The sequence below is a fragment of the Hydra vulgaris genome, chromosome 02 (assembly GCF_038396675.1).
Source record: "Hydra vulgaris chromosome 02, alternate assembly HydraT2T_AEP".
NCBI lineage: Eukaryota > Metazoa > Cnidaria > Hydrozoa > Anthoathecata > Hydridae > Hydra > Hydra vulgaris.
This window is the reverse complement of record NC_088921.1, coordinates 694,154-713,424: the sequence shown is the minus strand read 5'-3', so window position 1 is coordinate 713,424 and position 19,271 is coordinate 694,154. Positions and strand designations below refer to the sequence as shown.

Genomic DNA, 19,271 nt, shown 5'->3' with positions numbered 1-19,271 from the left:
AAAATACTTAAACTTCCATTAGAATATATTTGCGCCAATGCTTGGAACTCTGCATAAAATTTGGTTGTCGAAAAGAAATTATGGGACTGATAAATGATAACTTTGTCTAAAACGGTTCTAAAAAGCATTTTAATCTAAGTTTGAATGGATTTTAAACATGAGGCTATATACCATTTGACCCTGTGGCTGGCCACTAATATTATCAAAAAAAAAAAAAAAAAATTAAATTAAATAACAACAACAACCTATTTATTTTCCATAAATCATTATTATTATTATCAAAACTATTGTAAATAGTTTTGATGATGATAATAATAATAATAATAATAATAATAATAACAAAAATAATAGTAATAATAACAGCAATATATTATAATAATATAAGATAAAAAAAAAAATAAAAAAAAATACCAATTGCAGGCCTTGTTAAGAAGCGTTACGCAGCTCGCATTTTGCCTGCGAAAAGGCGATTTGCCTATGCGTTCAGCTGTTTTGCGCTACGCAAAAACCTTTATCTTTAAGAATAATTAAATTATCTTTTGATGTTATTAATGTGACATTTATTCAGAAGAAAAAAAGTCGTAAGTAAAAGCATTTAACCGCAAGTGTAAACTAATAGATATTTTGTTAAAGAAACAGTTTGTTTAATAATTTTTTTGTTGTTGTTAAAAAGTAGTTTAAAAAAATAAAGTGTTTTAAGATTTATCTTAAGGAATTAAATATATAAATTCCTTTTAAATATAAAATTTTTTTGTCATAATAGTTTAAAATTTTTAATTTTAACATTTAATTATATATAAATTATATATATACATATATATATATATATATATATAAATTTAACATTAATTTTAACAAAATAGTATAAAATTTTTTTGTCATAATAGTTTAAAAAATGCACAATATAATTTGATGTAAATATTTTATTAATAAGACATTTTGTTTATTGTTAATTCAATGACATAAAGTTTTAATGACGTTTGTCTAATTTATGAAAATAAATTATGATCACGAATATGTTATTGATGTTAACTGATAAATAATTAAAAAAAACTTTTTATTGTTAAAAACATTATTATAAAGAGCTCACGAAATAAATAAGAAAAAATTTATTAACAGTTAATAAAATAATCAAAAACTAACTGTAAAATTATAAGAAAGTAAACAAATATTATTTTAAGAAAAAAATATTTTTTTCAAAATAAAATTTAGCTCATATTTGAAAAAAATAATAAAAATGATTTTTCAAATAGGAACTTAGATTTTATTTGTAACTTTTGTTATAGTGAGAAAAAAAAAACTGCATGATTTTTAACACATTAATAAAATAACTTTAATTACAATGCGGTATTTGAAAAGATGCTAGTGACGCAATATAACTTCTAACAGTACAAAATATATTTGCTAAGTTGAGTTACTTAGAAATGCATTACGCGTTTTTGTTACGCAGCAAAATTTTGTAACAGGGCCTGCAATTGTAGTAATAGTAATAATATGTATGTTTACAATAATTACAATGAAAAAATAATAACAATAACTAATATTATAATGGTAGTTATGAGCATAAAATCATTTATAATAAAAATTTAATGATTTATTTAGGATGGTGTTACTCGTACAGAAATCTGATCAAAGGAGTGACACTAATTTTACACATGATATAAGTAAAAATAAGCAAGGTCACACACTGAAACACATGGACCGCAAACACATAGACCAAAGCACACAGAACATACACTAAAACAAACATGTAGAAATAATAGTTTGCAGGTTTTAATAATAATAAAAATAAAAAAATAAAAAAAAAGTACTGATGATAAATGTAATAATGACTAAAGATAAGTTAAAGAAATATTTTAATCGTAAGGATGATGTGCATAAAAGTTAGTATAAAATGTTTTTCAGAATTTTTTTATATTGATATTGTTTAAGATGGAATAAAGGTATTTTAGGATATAGTTTTTTGGACTCATTCAAAATGCATACAAGGCTCCTGTTCCATTCACAGACGCACTGATAAGCAATAGAATGTTTACCATACTTCTGGGTTTTAAAAGATGGTGCATTTAGTTTTCCATTGTGTATATTTCTAGTAGAGTAGGAATGTAATTGTCTACTTTCTGTGAACAAGTTTGTGATAAGAAATGGTAAGTTTTTATTTAAGGAGTCAAAAACAAAAAAGAAAATTAGCATACTTGACTAGCGCTGGAAATGTTGGAATGAAAAGTTTTTTGAAGGATTTCGATGTATCAGATTTAATTGGTTGGAAGTTTATTATTCTAATGGATTAACTCTGAGACTATAGCAACTTCTAAACGCGATAGTTTCCAACTTGACCCCAAACTTGACAATAATATTTAAGATGAGATGAGAATAATGCATAGTAAATATTCATAAGTGTAACTTTATGACATAATGACGAATTATCGAAAGCATACCATTAGCTCGAGAGTTTCTTGCTTGGTTCATTAGTGTGAAAGTTCCTTGTAAGATTACAATCAATTAATACACCAAGATATTTAACAACTCTTGAAGGATATAGCCGTTTTTTATTAATTTTGATTTTATTTTCATCATTTTTACAGAAATATTTTTTTCTCAGAGAAAATTAATTCAGTTTTTTTGGTGTTGAGACATAATAGTTTAGCATTTAACCAGTGAACTATACCTTTTATATCCGAATTAACATTTTAACATATAGAACGATACAATTTGTTGATTCATTTCAAACAAACGTGGAAATTTATTTAAATTTACAAAAATAACATCGTTCAGTTGTTTTAATAATACACAAGGAAATCGTTCTTCATTTAAACACAGATTTTAAATAAAAGTTTGTAAATCAAATTCGTATTAAAAATTAAATTTAGAAATATAAAATCGAAAATCTCCTTTGACTATCTTTTTTTGAAATAAGTGAATAAAACGATAAAAAACTCAAAGAGTGAGAGTTTAAATATTCGATTTCGACGTTGATTTGAAACAAAAAAATAAAAAAAATCACAAAGAATTTATGTTTTATAATACAAAATATAATCTGTTTATAACTTGTATATTTTATAATATAAAATATATTATAAGTTGCATTTTAATTAGAATAAACATTAAAATTTCACAGAGAAATAAGAAATACTTATAAAAAGAAATAAGAACAGGTCACAAAAAACAAAAGATTTTTATAACTTTTAAAAAAATTTTTTAAACAAAAGATTAAAATTTTTAAAACAAAAGATTAAAACTTATTGCAAAACAATAGTCAAAATCATAGTTAAAAAAAATTTCATTGCTACCAGAGTTGTTGAAGCATAGCTACCAGGGTTGGCATTAAATACATTTTATTAAATACATTAATTCTAGATTCCCAAATAAAAATTCAAATAAAAGTATATATAAGTGGTATTTTCAAACCGAACACAAATATTTTAGGTTAACAAAAATACCAATAACTTTACAAGGCAAGCCAGATAAAATGGTAAATAGAAGAATGAAGTGAAAAAATATCACTTAAAAACAAATTTTTAAATCAATTTTACGTTAAAAAATAAAATATAAAAACTATCAACGAATCTATCGGTTTCTATCAAAATAACATTTTTTGCTAATAAAATGGAAAAATTTTTGCTTTAGAAATATTTAAAAAACAAATATTAAAAGTCTTTAAAATCTTTATTTCACACAATCATTTTATAAATATATTTTTTTACTTAATATATTTGATATTTCTCTGTATTCTTTTTAAGCTAAAGTAACAGACGTTCTCGGCGAAAATTAAACATACGAATGAGAAAAAAAAAAAAAAAATTATTTAAAGGAATTATATCATTATTCCCGTAAGTAATATTGGACTATTAAAACTTGGACCGACTGTTAACAAAAAAAAAAAAGTGCTAAATCGTGGAAATTAAATAGATTAAAAAGAAAGTCATTTAAAGCTTGATTGTTAATCAAGCTTTAAATGTTAACTTCAAAAATGTTAGATTGATAGAAAACGTTTAGTTTTATCGACACAATTACACTATTCACTCTAATTAAACTAAATCAAACGATCTGTTTATTCTTAAATTTTTATAATATTATTTAATGTATCAAAAAAAAAAAAAGCTCTATTAAAAAAAAATTGTTTCAAGCTATGGTCTTGTAACAATTTGAATTTTGTTACAAAACAAAATTTTTTTAAATTATCAACTAATTACGACAATTAAAACTGAAGTATACTTACAACTTACTAAATTTAAAAGTGTAGCTATTCAGTGTTAATTTCAATAAACGATGGTGACAAAATGATTCCTTAAAACATTTTAAGAAAAAAAACCAAATTGTGAGATTTTAAATATCAAAAACTCGATCATCGAACTTCAAAAAATCTATCTGAAAATTCGAACAAAATTATAATTAAATTGTAAACAACTGTTTTGCTAATAGTTAAACGTATCATAACTATCGCAACAATTTTTATAAAATGAGAATCCAGCGAATTGCGAACCATAGTAAATTTTCGAGATTTTTTTGATCACATTTTATAAAATGACTATAAACCAAGTTTAAGGCTTGAAAATGTGATTTTTAATTTAAACTGTGCTAGAGAACATAAACAAATAAGTTTCTGTTTAAAATATTATATAAAAAAAATAACAATTGGAACAAAAAAATAATTGTGATTATTGTTTATATTATCTTTAATTGACGACTTCACTTGAAGAAAAGTGAAATGCGTGAGTTAGTGGACTACTAAAAAAAGATAAACTTGTATATTATTATTACTTTACCAAAGTAATACCTATTAAAAAACAAAATGAATTAAAAAATAACTCACATAACAAATTAAAAAACATTATACTTACCTATAAAACAAGAATTTAGGTAAAAAAAAACAACGCTTGCTATGAACTGCTTTAACTCTGGTTTAAATTTAAAATCGCTAATATTATTAATATTAATAATATTATTAATATGCAATCTGTTATTAAATTGATATATATTTTTTTGTTAATAATCTTTGATTATTGTTAACTATAATTACTGATGACAATTTTAGCTTAATTTTAGTTTAGTAAAAAACACTTATCCTAAAGTTAAAAAGGTAAAAAAATTTAATATATAACTCAATATTTATTTTAAAACCATTTTTTGATTTTCTTTTGTTTTAAAAACAATTTAATTGATTTTAATCAAGTTTTTGTAATTGTATAAAAATAAATAAATATAAATTATATACATGATAACATAATAAAACAACAAAAAATTTAGAAATGACAGAATTACTCTACTTACCCCCAAAATAATTTGCATTAACAAAAATATTTTTTTTTAGAAAAATAAGGTAAGAATTTGTATATTTTTCATACCTTATTGCATAATAGAACTTACCTATAATAGAATACAAAAGTTCTTCAGAACCACTTTTTGAAGGATTTAAGTTAACAAGAAACTTTATTAAACTATTTTGGCTTTTATTAGTTAATCCACAAATCATCGATAAACAACTCTTCAGCTTATGATTGGCTATAATCTCTTTAATACTTAAACAATTATATGCATATACAGATGCACAAAACTCCATTATTGTTAAGTGTGCAAATTGATAATAACAATCCAGATTTGTTTCAATCTTTTCTATAAATCCAAAAAGATTACTATCATTTTTATCAAAATCAATGATAAAAGTTTGAATTTCTTCTTCTGAAAAAATTACTTTATTTTCAACAAACAATTCATATGCAATTTTACAAATATTTAAAATATATTTCTTATTAGAATCGTCTTCAATTATCTTATTGACCAATTTATTCGTTCTCATGATGTGATTTTGAAAAAAGTATAAAAAAATACTTGCATATAAATTTGTCATTGTTAAGAAAGAATTTTTATTTCTTTCATTTGAAACACTAATAATTTTACACATTGAACATAAATAAAATGGAACAGATGCCATGGCTTTTGCAATTGGAGAACCGTATAAAGTTTCTTTCACAACATCTTTTTTTTCATCACTAACGTTCTTTTCTATATAATTATGTATTCCTTCTTGGTTAAATCCCATTATTTGAATGGTTAACTTATTTCGATGCTCTGTAGATATAATTTGGTATTGATCAATTGCATAGACTCTACCAGCAACTACATACTTGTATTTTTGAATTTCCGTTAAAGCATTAACAATTGGATAGTTACAACTTGAACTGCAATTTATCAATTCATTTAAAAACTTAAACTCGTCTAATCCATCAATTATAAACAGTGCAGGATGATTACTAATTTTGAAATCATTTATAATATCTTTGTAGAAAACATTTAGTAATTCATTAATATTAGAAATATCTTGATATTTATTAAGCCTTCTGCATTCCAAATAAAACACAAGTTCAACACTTTTCCAAATTCGATTATTTGACCAATCAAGCAAACATTTTTGAAGTAACCATGTTTTTCCAATACCAGCTACTCCAGATATTAATAATACAGGCTTTTCTTTCATAAAAATTTCATTATATGAAATAGGTGAATATTTCATTTGCTTTTCAAGAAATTTTTGTCGTTCAAAACTAAAAACAGCATCCATTTGAGTATTAACTGCATCAACAATACATAGATCAACAAAGTTATCCATTAGATTTACATTTGCAGGTGCTTTTAATGGTGGTTGAATTTCATTTACTTTTCTATAATTTTCTTGATAATATTTTTTCAGTGCTGTGCTGATCTCTGATGTATCTAAATATAAATAACTTATAATCATCATCATCATCATCATCATCACATCTTAAATATTTTAGTATGCACAGGTATCATAGTTTTGAATTCAGAAACTATACATAACAAATATTACATTTTAATTCTGAAATTTGAATTTACAATTAATTTGAATTCTTAACCAAGTGTTTATTTAGATTTTCGTTTTATTATTTTGAGTAAAGACTTCTTATTACATTTTGCGATGAGTTCTGTTTAAGCAAGAAGCAATAAAAAGGCTGGATAGCCAATGATTACATTTCTTTTAATGTCAAAACACTACAAAAAAAGCAACATGATCAAAAAATAAAATAAAATTATTTAAATAATTTTATTTTCCATATACCTCTTATCACTCATTATTAATTATTAAACCAATTAATTAATTATTAAACCATATGTTTGAATGTTGTGATTTTATTCATTATTACACTAACCATAAGTTTGATGGTTGTGATTTTAATAATTATTACACTAACCATATGTTGCGATTTTAATAATTATTACACTAACCATAATGTTTTGATTTTATTCATTATTACAACAACCATATGTTTGAATGTTATGATTTTAGAGAATTTTTAAGAAAAATAGTCAACTGTAAATAAAAACTTTATATACCCTTTCTCATAATCATTGTTAATTTTAAACTATAATTTCCTTTCTTAACACAAAACTTGTTATCAGTATCTAGTGGATTTGAAGGAACTAATAGAAAAAAAAAGTTATTAATTCTAACTTTCTTACTAAACATTAATAAAATTATTAATTCTGAAAAACTTTCCTTTTAAGTTTATTTATTATTATAATTATCTTCTTATATAATTTATTCGAAGGAATTGTTAAAGAATTTGTTTAAAAGAAAAGTTAAGGAATCTCATACTCAAAGTTCAATATGAGATTTCTTAACATTAAAAATACCTAATTACCAATTTTTGCCTTTTTAAAAGTTAAAAAAATTTGTTGTTGAAAAAAAACTGATAGAATAAGGTAAGGTGGGGTTATTTAGACATATGGGTAACAAAGACATGTATTTGATTAAAAGTTTTTATTAATGTTTAAATTAATTTAACAAATGTTGAAGCCAGATATTTATTTTAAAAGATGTTAAATGAACAAATATAACTATTTTTATCCACATAATAGTAAGTGTAAATAACAACACAATACGGAGGGCATAAGTTAAACTTATTTCTAGTTTTATTGTTGTAGAAAAACTTTAGTCTGAAGATAAGTAAAACCATACATAATATCATTTTTACACGTGTTTTTATGATGTTGTTTCAAAATACTTTGCATTTTAAATTTTTTTGTTGCATTTTTATTTCAAACCTATATTTTAGTTTTGAGATAACATTGACAGAAATGCTAAAGTCATCCCATGAATCAAATAAAAGTTGGCGGAATGTCTTACATCTGATGAATCTTTCACAGTAACACAAAATGGAATCAAATAAACCCTAAATTAAAATGTTCTTAAAAAAAAGAGAAATGTACCATAACATCAAATGTCAACAGATCTAAAAACTGACACTTGCAAAAAGTTAAAATCCACACCAAACAATGTTGCTTACTGTTGGTAAGAACAAAACATCAAAACCTGCAAATGTAAAAAATTATCTTGTTGTTTCTGAAACTAAATCAAACACTAAAAAATTTGTAATGAAAAAACCCAATAAAAAGATAACAGCACTGAAGGATTTTGTCGAAATCAGATATCAAGTCATATTATGTAGAACTTAATAGTTTGACAATTCTTGGAGAAGAAATTTTTAATCATGAATTAAGTTTTTTATATTTTTTAAGTAGGCATTAGAACTGAAGCTAATTGATGTCTTTCAAAAAATAATATAACATTATACTTTCATTGCAATTTTACAACATTACAACATTTTAATGCTGCTTATTTTTTAAATGAAAATATAGGTTGGTGATAATATATTTTAAAAATGTTTTCTCTATTTTGTTTGTCAATAATCCAGTGATAATCTTACCCCTTATGATGTAACTTTAACATTTACAGCATAAAACATATTACTGTCAATGTTACCCAATATAGGGATAATATTGACAGTTGAACCCCAAAAACAAAATTATTTATCTATTAATAATATTAGATAAGTAATTAAATTCTTCATCAGTTTCTGGCAGCATTATCATTGGTAAACACATAGAAATATTGCATACCAAATTTAGTTTGTCACAGCTAAAATATTTTCTGAAGATTTTCTGATGTGTCAATGTTACCTCACACTTACCCTTTACCTTACACTTAAGTTCTTGTATTCCAGTGGAACACATCTAGAATTAATTATAAAAATATTTTTTTAACTTAGAAACATATTTTTTAATCTAGTTATGAGTTAAATTTACCATAGAAGCTTGACAGGAGCATGGTTTTAACTTTTGAAATAACTTTCAATTAATACCTTTTATTTGATTTGAATTCATAAAAAGAAGATAAAATATGATGGCATAATTGATTATATATGATGTTATAGCTGATATCATTTTGAAAAGATCTTTAAGTTCTCTATTTTTGAAATATATCTAGTTTAACAAAGATTTATAATAAGTCTTTAAAATAAATTTCTTTCTGTCTATAAGTACTAACTGATTTGATTTAAACTGATATTGGTCAGATTAGCTGACCCCAAGTTTAAAACCCAAGTTTATTATTTCCCAACAACAAACATATATTATTAAAAATAATACTAATCAAAATTCCTATTTTTGATTTATTTCTTCTGTTGGCTTGCATTGTAGCATGATCTACCCTTAAACCACAACCTTTGCAAAAAAGTTACAATGTACTAAACCTGTTTGGTCCTTTGATGCCTCGCAGTATTTTATTTTTTTGTACTTAGTAGTTGTAGTGTTTTTAGTAAATGGTTGAGTTGTTCGATTCCTGTAAATATTCTGCATAATTCTCCAAACTTATATAGTGTCCAATGTCTCAACCATTTTTACAATCGTAAGTAGAATCGCAAACTCTTTCAACTCAAAAAATTGTCAAATAATTTATAATTAGTAGGCTGCATTCAACCTCCAATATTGCAATCCAGTATTTCACAAGTTTATCTCTTAAATCCGCTGTGTCTTTAAAAACCTTTTTAATAAACTTCTCAAAGACTTTTAATATAAAAAGTTTATTTAAATCGTGAGAAAAATATATATATATACTTGCTGAATCATATATGTATACACACACACACACACACACACACACACACACACACACAAACACACACATACACTATCATACATAATTATTTGAATGGTTGTACTTATTGAAATAAGAAATCAAAGCTTTACTTACTATTGGGAGAGAAAATTAAAGCAAAGTCTAACAGAATTATATGTTATCTTTCTATTTATTAGGTTTACAAAACAATCAATATTAGGTTCCATTTGATTAGTTTATAATTTACTTGCTTTTTAACCACCTTTAGCGACAATAACAACATACATATTCTTGAACAATAACAACTAATCCAATTTGTCAAAGTCAATTTTATGCCACTAAATAATAAGTTTTTTCCACATCTTATGCATCATTAGACATTAGTTTTTGACATTGCCTTTAATTCCTCCCATAAAAATCCAATTGGAGAGAGATTTTGTGATTAGGGAACTCAGTCAAATAACACTTACAATTTTTTGAAAAATATGTTTTACATTCAAGTCATTTTCTTCTGAATAAATAAATGGCTTCCCATTAACCTATCTTTCTGAAGGTGAAGCATGATTTTTTAGGTGTACAAATAAACTATTGTCAGTACATCCTCTACTTTTACAGTCACTAGTGGCATTTTAGCCAAAACAGCCTCACACATTAACATTAAATCCACCATGTTTTACAGTCAATAATTCACTCTATTTTATCATACATACAAACAATCTTATATTGAAACCAAAGATTTAAAACTTTGACACGTCGGTCCATGTTTACAATTATAAATGGTCCATTTTTTTTTTTGCAGTTTTGCACACTTTAGCATTTTTATTATTCTTATGATTTTTATCAAAGCATTTTAATCAAAATACTTGTAAATTATCAAATACCCAGCAAATACTGGACGTACATATAATGTATGTTCAGTTTACATCCTGAACGTCCTAGACCTTCTTAAAACTAAAGTTTTTTTTTTGTTCAGCGTGAAACGTTCATAAGACGTCTGAATTATATTCAGAAGTGTGCCTTATTATAAAGAAACACAGATCAAACAAATATGTAAACTAAAATTAAAATAACATTTTATTTGTGTTGAGTTTTTCATTTACTCTAACCCTGTTGGAGTTACGGTAAAAAATGTAAGTGTTAACTTTGTAAACAACAAAAATGTTAAGAAAAAATGCCAGAACTTTTCAAAATTCACATTTTGCAAATTAAAAATTTGAATGTGTTAGCACACAAACTAAACATCTTTACTTTAAATATGTCTTATATAACTTTAAAAATGTATATAATATAACTTTAAATGTATATAATATAACTTTAAATATGTCTGCACATAATTTTAACAACAAAAATTCAGTTTTTAATAAAACTTTTAATAAAACTTTTAATAAAACTTTTTTTAAAACCCAAGCTGCATCCATTGTTTAATTACAACTTTCATGTTGTTAAAAGTCTCTAGTTGTGACATAAACTGAAGTGTTTTCATTACCAACGCAGACAAAATATAAAAGAGAAAATAAGTAAGCTAATTATGTAAACTTAATCATTAAAAAAACTATGTAGTGAGCTTACACATGTTATTAAAAACAGATATTTTTTAAAACAAAATACAATGCTGGTATGTTATAATTTTTAGTTCTTGATTAAGACAAAAATGATAAAATTTGATTTTATTTAATGCTACTCTTTTGCAAACATAAGATACTGTCTCAAAGTAAACAACCTGACAAAAATCAAATTGAGACCAACATTCAGCATTTGGTAGTGACACCAATCCTGATTTCAACCTAACATTGAGAGTTGAATGTCGTTGCCTACAACACAATATTTACAAAAATAGATATGACTGTAGCAGACCTAAATTTAGAAAAATGACAATTCAGAAACTTCCTTGCAATTTTTTTTTAAATTTTACCTAATACCACAAAGTAAAAGTAAAACTGATTTACCATTAACAAATGGTAAATCAGTTTTACTTTTTTTTTTTTTTTTACCAGAACATCAGGTATTTTTTTGAGAAACAATAATTTCAGAAAGAATTGAGTACTATATGTTGTCAAGAATTGAAAACTCAGTTTTGCAGAAGTAGCAGAAATAAATTTCTAGAAAACGCAGGCATTAAAGAATAGAGAAACATAAAAACAGCAAATATTGAAAAACATTCATAGTATGTTGTTTTTTTAAGAAAATAAAATTTGTTACCAACAAGTTCATGAAAAAAAAAAAAAAGTGCTGGAGAGAGTAATTAAAATTCTAAAACTATTTGGTAAATGTTTTAGCTATTAGTCAAAAAATGCCGCTGCTAATTAAACAATGCAACTGATTATGGAAAAGTCTCAGATATACTATTTAATTTGTCTAAATTTGAATCAGTATTTATTTAAAATTATTCATCTAGTCTATACTTGACCTAAAAGTAAAATATATTAAAGCACTTACAATGGATTGTTGTTAAAGTTGAAAAAAAAGTATTGAAATTACTATTGTAAGGAAACTTCAGCAATAAGTTTTGAGTAGCTTGAGCACCTCAGTCCACCTCTGCTTAAAACAATCTTACTGTATGTTGATATTGTTTTGAAGAGCATTATCAATCCTAAGATGTACAAACATTTTCCTAGCTTATTATCAGTGGTCCCAGAGGCTATGCAGGAATCATGTAAAGTATTTATAATTCCTGGATTATTTATTGTTCAGTTATTTAACAATATAAAAATACATTTCAACACAATATACTGTTTTAGGAAATAAACTATTGGGTGATAAAAATTATCCATTAACTTTTATTTCATTCTCAAAAATTATTCATGTTGATTTTTCCATATATGCAGATGATAGAATCAACTTATGGATTTTACTATATGCATATATGGCAAATTGCCGCATAAATAGGCATTTTTAGAGAAATCCTGCTTTTTGGAGCCAGGACTCTACTGCTTATCATTGACAATTTCCATGAAGTACAAAAGTATTATTATTAACAGCCAAACATTTTTGCCATTAAAAAGATAAATTGTGTCAATCATTCATGAATACTTTGGTGACACATACTATGTCTGAAATGTTCATTGTCTTCTGCATATCACTAATGAAGTTGAATACTTTAAATGTAGTTTGGACTAGGTTTCTTGCTTCTAGTTGATATTTTTTCACAATTATTTGTAAAGCAAGATTGACAAAAAATTATGAAGCGACCGGAGTTGAAATTTGGCCAGGTCAGGTTTGATAAAATAGAGCTGGAGCCAGGGGCAGGGCAAGTTTGTGACGGGGTTGCATACATCCTAAGCCTTACCGGGAAGCGCATGTAGTCGCATGCCTTGTTTGTCCATATTTAAAGTATTTTTTTAGACTAAATATAAAAAAACTATTATTGATTTGTAAAAAAAATTATTTGATTAATAAATTTTGTGAATGACAGTTAAACAAAAGAATAATTGAAGAATAAAATTTTAATAAAGTTAAACAAAATAAATAACATTTTAAAAAAGAATAAAATTTTATTAATGGTATACATTTATTAAAGTTTCTTTAATAAATGTATTTACCGCATTTGATGCATGTCTGAAATTATTTCTTTTACATTGTCTAATTTCCAATGTTATTACCAATTACTAGAGATAATGAACATAAACATAACTGTTTACAAAAAATGTATTTAAAAACTTGAAAAAAATGTTTTAAAAAGGCTCCTAAAAATTTTGTTATGAAAGTTCAGTAAATTAACAATGCACTATCCCACAAAATTTTACAGCATCGCTTCATTTTTTTACATCAAAGGCTTGCAAATAAAAAAAAAATTGTAAGGATATTGTATGCCAGCATCTATATAAGTAGCAAACATAAATGTTTGTATCCATATTATATATGCATCAATGCACACCTTTTCACGGGTTTGATTTTTTATGGATCTGATCTTTTTACTTCTCCCTACAATAGGACAGAGTTATTTGGAACTGACTTTTTTTCTGACTTCACTCTTGAATCAAATGGCCATATTCTTCCTGTTATACCAGTTAATCAAATTGACCTATTGTTAAATATCCAAATCACTCTGGCTTTTAATGCTAAAATTAATTCTCAATTAATTTCTTCAACAGTTGTAAAAGTTCCTTAATTGAGGATTAATTGTAGAATGTAATTAGTCAAGTAATTACTCAAGTAATAACTTCTACATTTATTATTTCTACACAATCATTCCATATAAGATGAGCTAAACATTCCTGGGTGACCATCTCAGATTTTCTTGAAATTCACACCCCTTATAGGTTATATGGAGATAAAGATTTCCCTAAAATTTCAACTCATAAATTAAAGCATTCTAAAATTATGGCAATTTGAAAAATTAATGTCTTAGCCTATTTATTGTTTTTCTCAAATCTTAAAGTTATTAATGTCTTAGCCTATTTATTGTTTTTCTCAAATCTTAAAGTTATTAATGTCTTAGCCTATTTATTGTTTTTCTCAAATCTTAAAGTTATTAATGTCTTAGCCTATTTATTGTTTTTCTCAAATCTTAAAATCTTAATTATTTTGTAGTTGCTGAGATATCTGAACTTAAACTTTCTATCAAAATAGGACTTTGGAAATCGGCCATTTTGAATTTGTTATAAAACCAATATCTCTAAAACGGACCTGAATACGCTTTTTATTCTTTTAGAATGAAAGTGTTTTAAAATTAACTTCAAAGTTAATTATTTTTAAGTGGGGGTTAAAAAAAAAAGCAAGTATTACTTCATTTTATGATGATGCAATCTTTATTTTAGGTTATTGAATACATATGATGCAATTACATTCTATTAAATTTGATAAATAAAATTAGATTTTTATATTTAGATAAAATAAAAACAATTATTTTAAGAGTTAAAATGAGTAACATTTGAGTGAATGTAGAGCTATTTACATATATGTCACATTTTGTTTTCTTTGCATGATGAATTAATAATGAAATATTTAAATGATATATAATAAGATTACTTTTTTTATTTATATTGCAAAAAAAAAAAATTCATTAAAAAAACAATTAAAAAAAACCAATAACTCACTTTTATCATTTTTTTAAGACTTTAACAAAAAAAAACTTTTTTTTTTTATTATTAATTTGTCTTTTTAGCTCTCTTTTTATTATTTATTTATTTATTTCTCTGTAAAGATCCTATTAACAGATATGGAATGTTACATATCTTTATTAAGTATGAAAAATCATGGGGACAAGAAATGCACATTCCAGGTAGGTCTGCAAGCTAAAATAGTGTGGGCCTAGATTGGACAATTACAATTGGGTCGAAAAGACAACAGCCTGACCTGATCCGGGTAAAAAACATTCAGACTAAATAGTTTTAATCTAAAAAATGTAATATTGGAGTTTACTAAACCTTGATTGTCATTAAACTATTGGGTCCCAGCCTAGGCCATTGGCTAAAAGTGAGACTTTTTGCAAACCCGGCCCCGCCAAAATTATAAGATTTAGCAGGGGTTGATAGTCGGGGCTAGTACAAAAGTATTAATATATATATAGTTATATATTATAATTCTATACTTACATTTACTATTTTTTTAATTACTGGCTTATATTTATATTTTTTTAAACTCTTATTTACTTCAAACAAGGTTGCAAGCAACCACAACAAAAATTTCAAAAAAATTAACAGACTAAGATTTATTTGGTGAAGCCATTAAAGAAAAAACCAAACAGAAATGAAAAAAATAAACCTATTAACATTAACACTAAATTGTTAGACAATTCAACAAAAAGCATAATACTTTTCTGTCCCTAAGTAGATGGTTAAAAAAGTGTGTAACTAAATATGTCAAAAGGTATCTTAGTAGAGTGTAAAAAAACTACTAGAAATAAGATATCACAAGCACTTAAAACAAATGTCAAGAACTTTCATTAGAGTGAAGAATATTCTCAGATTTGTCCTGCTAAGAAAGAATTTGTTTCAGTTAAAATCAATGGTCAAAAACAAAATATACAAAAGCAATTATTACTAATAAATCTAAAAGAGCTACATTCAGAATTTCTAAAAGCAGGAGAGAGATAGGATTATCAAGGTTTTATCAGCCTCGTCCAAAATGGTGCGTAACAGTAAATTGTGCATCTGGTGTGCATTCAGTTTGCGTCTGTCAAAATTCTTTCTTTTAAAATTCAAAGTTGATTACTTATGCAGTGCCCAGTAACATCGAATATAAAAAACTTATATCAAAAACAGCATGTATAATTGAGAATCGTAGCTATATGCTTCATAGTTGTGATTACTGCCTTAATGTAGAGAACTTAAACATTATAAAAATGATATCTTCAATCAGCATGGTTTTGAATATAAGGATATAGTGCTGTACAAACAGGATATATAATATAATCTTGTATAAAGTTGGCATATTAAATAAAAAATAACTTTATAAACTTATTAGGTTAAAATTATTATCAAAATAATTACTTAAGAAAATTTAAAAAACTGATGTATGAATTGGATTAATTATATATTAAATTACTTCCCTCATCCCCACTAGATATGGGGTTTGTGGGTATGGTAATGATTTTGTATATTTTTATTTCTACGCTCTACAAAAAATATTTATAATGAATTGTTTAAAAAAAAAATCCACAATTAATCCTAATATAAATGAATGAAAGTTAACTTGGCCCCAAAAAACCCGCACCTATCTATATGTATCTATGGTAAACATCAAAAAACCCACACCTATATCCATGTACCTATGGTAACCATGGTAACTATCAAAAACTAAACAAATCTCTACTCTATATTTTAATATTTCATTAATTTTTTAATCATATCATTTCATAAATAAAAAAATATTAATTACTATTACACGTTGTAATACACATAAATTATATTATAACATATAGTATTATATATGTTAATAGTATATGTTATAGTATTATTATATGCTAATAATATACGTTAAGTACTTTTTTTTCTCGTTTTATGTGATTATTAACTAAAAAACTTTAAAAAATAATTTTCTAACAAAAATTACAATTTTTAACAAAAAAAACTTTCTAGAGCTTTAACGATTCACCTTGCACATCTATAACTCTGTATTATATGCACATCTTTATATCTGATTGCAACATTACAAAGCTGATTGAACCAACTAACAACCACCCACGATCTCTTACATGTACCTATTTATGTTATGTTTGAAGAATCCATTACCAAAGCATTTAAAGATTATTGTCATCCACCATTAGTGGTACTACATGCATTTTTTTGGGGGTCAGAAATATCGAGACGCAGAAAGAATTCTTTCGAATATTCAGGTTTCCAACACATATTCGGTTCAATAGTGTCTATTTGAAACTATGTATCATTTGTGTTTTATTTGTGAATAAAATTGAGTCAAAATCGTAATCGTAATCGTAGCTAAACCAGAACAATAAAAAATAAAACTTACAAAACTCAAAAAACTGATATTCTAAAAAAACTTGAGCAAAAAAGTTATATGACAGTAAGTAATGGACAAATAAAACATTTAAATAACCAATACCACAAAAATTCTGTTTGATAATTTTTTTTACAGTTTATGAAATAAGATGTGAGTGTAAAAACACAGTACAAAGCTACATTCATAGAATCTGTAGAATATTTGGTTTCTATTATCAAAAGTGTTACGTTATGTGGTAGACCTGGGATCGCATAATGAGGCAGAAGGAATGATGACAATGGAAGTCTTGAAATGATGGTTTTATAAAAGCAGATAAAAGCTTAAACAGGTTATTATTTTACTGAGTGTATGCTGGAGACAAAGATATAGAACACCATTTAAAAAGTTCAGGAATGAGAGCAAGTTGCATTTTAAACAAATTATAACAGACAAAATAATTAAAGTAGTTAAAAGTATTTTTTCAGCAAATGAATCAATCAGGGGGATAGCTGATCAAATGAATTTTTTCATTTATGAGGGTTAAAATTATCTGCATACAAAAAAAAAAATAATTTTAAGAAAACTAATGATCTAAGTGGCAAAGTGATAGGTGATAAAAAAAAGTGATACTGTTTGAAAAAGAAAATCTCGACCTTTATTACTTAGTTGGTCAAGATTATAAGGGCACATCTACTATGCTTGAAGATAACTAACAAATGATGATGAACTTAAGCAAAAATGGACAGCAAAATCAAAAAAAGTTACTAAAGCAAAATACCGAAAAAATCTTTTCCAAAAAATTCAACTAGTAGTGCATCTTTTAAAATATGTACTGAATTGAAATATGTACTGAACTGTCAAAAAAAAACTTCCAATAAAGATCTAAAAAATGTGTTTGATATAGCTAGTTTAAATACTGTAACTGTAATTACAAGTAATGAAGACAAAGATTTTCTTCTTGCACAGAGAAACTGGTAGAATAGGAGTAATAATATCCTAATATCCTAAAGATCCTAGCTGCTGAAAAGCACTAATTGAGCAAAGAAAAAGCTCGGAAACTCTGGAATTGGCACACTGAAACTTGGTACATTCACAAAGCTGAAGAAGCATTACACCTTCTGCATTAGTCCAGTTGGAAATGTCTGACAGTAGTACTAGTAACAAGGAATTATGTGAAGAGAATTCTGGTGCTTTGCCTGGAGATATAGTTCCAAATCCAATAAAGCAAAAAAGCGCTACAAGAAATATACCCATTCAGTCTTTCACAGGAAGACGTGCAATCGCTTGTCTTTATATGAACGGGCAAATTATATTTTACTTTGACGATTTGACCGCGGCTATTTCAAAAAACTTTATAAAAACGTGCTAAACGAAAAAATTTTTGAATGTGAAATAAATTACATCAAGACTTCTTAACAAATGTTTTTATATTAGCAAAAACGCTTGAGTTAAATGAATGACATAAAAACTTTTTAAATGTTTTTATATAAGCGAAAAGTTTTTTTTAAACAATTTACTGATAATGTTTTTTTTTTAAAAGTATAATTGGCAGTTGTATATATTTTTTTAGTTTATAATATATAAATTGTTTAAGAGTGCATAATATATAAATTGTTTATAATATATAACGTTTATAATATGTTTATAATATATATAATTATAATTGTTTATAATTTAATAAATTGTTTATAATATATACAATTATAATTGTTTATAATATATAACGTTTATAATATATAAATTGTTTAAGAGTTTAAGATTTTTTATAATAATCATTATTTAAAAATAAAAAATTGTTTCGTTTTTATAAACAATCACATTCTACAACAACGAAAGTCTTTAACGAAATTTTAATATAATAATAATTAAAATTAATACATTTCAAAAGATAAAAAAAAAGTTGTTGAAAAAAAAAAGACAAATGTTTTAGAAAGCCGTTACAATTAAATAAGTTTGATCTTAAATGCTTTTATATTAT

The 19,271-nt window shown here is 25.0% G+C and overlaps 1 protein-coding gene across 1 annotated transcript; it reads right to left on the bottom strand.

Moving 5' to 3' along the window:
- Window positions 1–5,061: 5,061 nt before the first annotated feature.
- On the bottom strand, window positions 5,062–17,723 carry LOC136076961 (NACHT, LRR and PYD domains-containing protein 12-like). Its single transcript, XM_065791013.1, has 5 exons — window positions 17,656–17,723; window positions 16,603–16,667; window positions 7,351–7,437; window positions 5,368–6,711; window positions 5,062–5,066 (listed from the first exon to the last, which is right to left on the bottom strand). Exons 1-5 carry the CDS (start codon window positions 17,721–17,723, stop codon window positions 5,062–5,064), a joined length of 1,569 nt encoding a protein of 522 aa, XP_065647085.1.
- Between the last annotated feature and the right edge of the window lie 1,548 nt (window positions 17,724–19,271).

Coding starts and splice junctions, on each gene's coding strand:
- LOC136076961 (XM_065791013.1), bottom strand. CDS start 17,723: ATGCAACTTGCTCTCATTCCTGAACTTTTTAAATGGTGTTCTATATCT. Junction 16,668..17,655: donor TTGTCTCCAGCATACACTCA/GTAAAATAATAA, acceptor ATTAAAATATAG/AGTAGAGATTTGTTTAGTTT. Junction 7,438..16,602: donor GTACATGGATATAGGTGTGG/GTTTTTTGATGT, acceptor TTTTTCTATTAG/TTCCTTCAAATCCACTAGAT.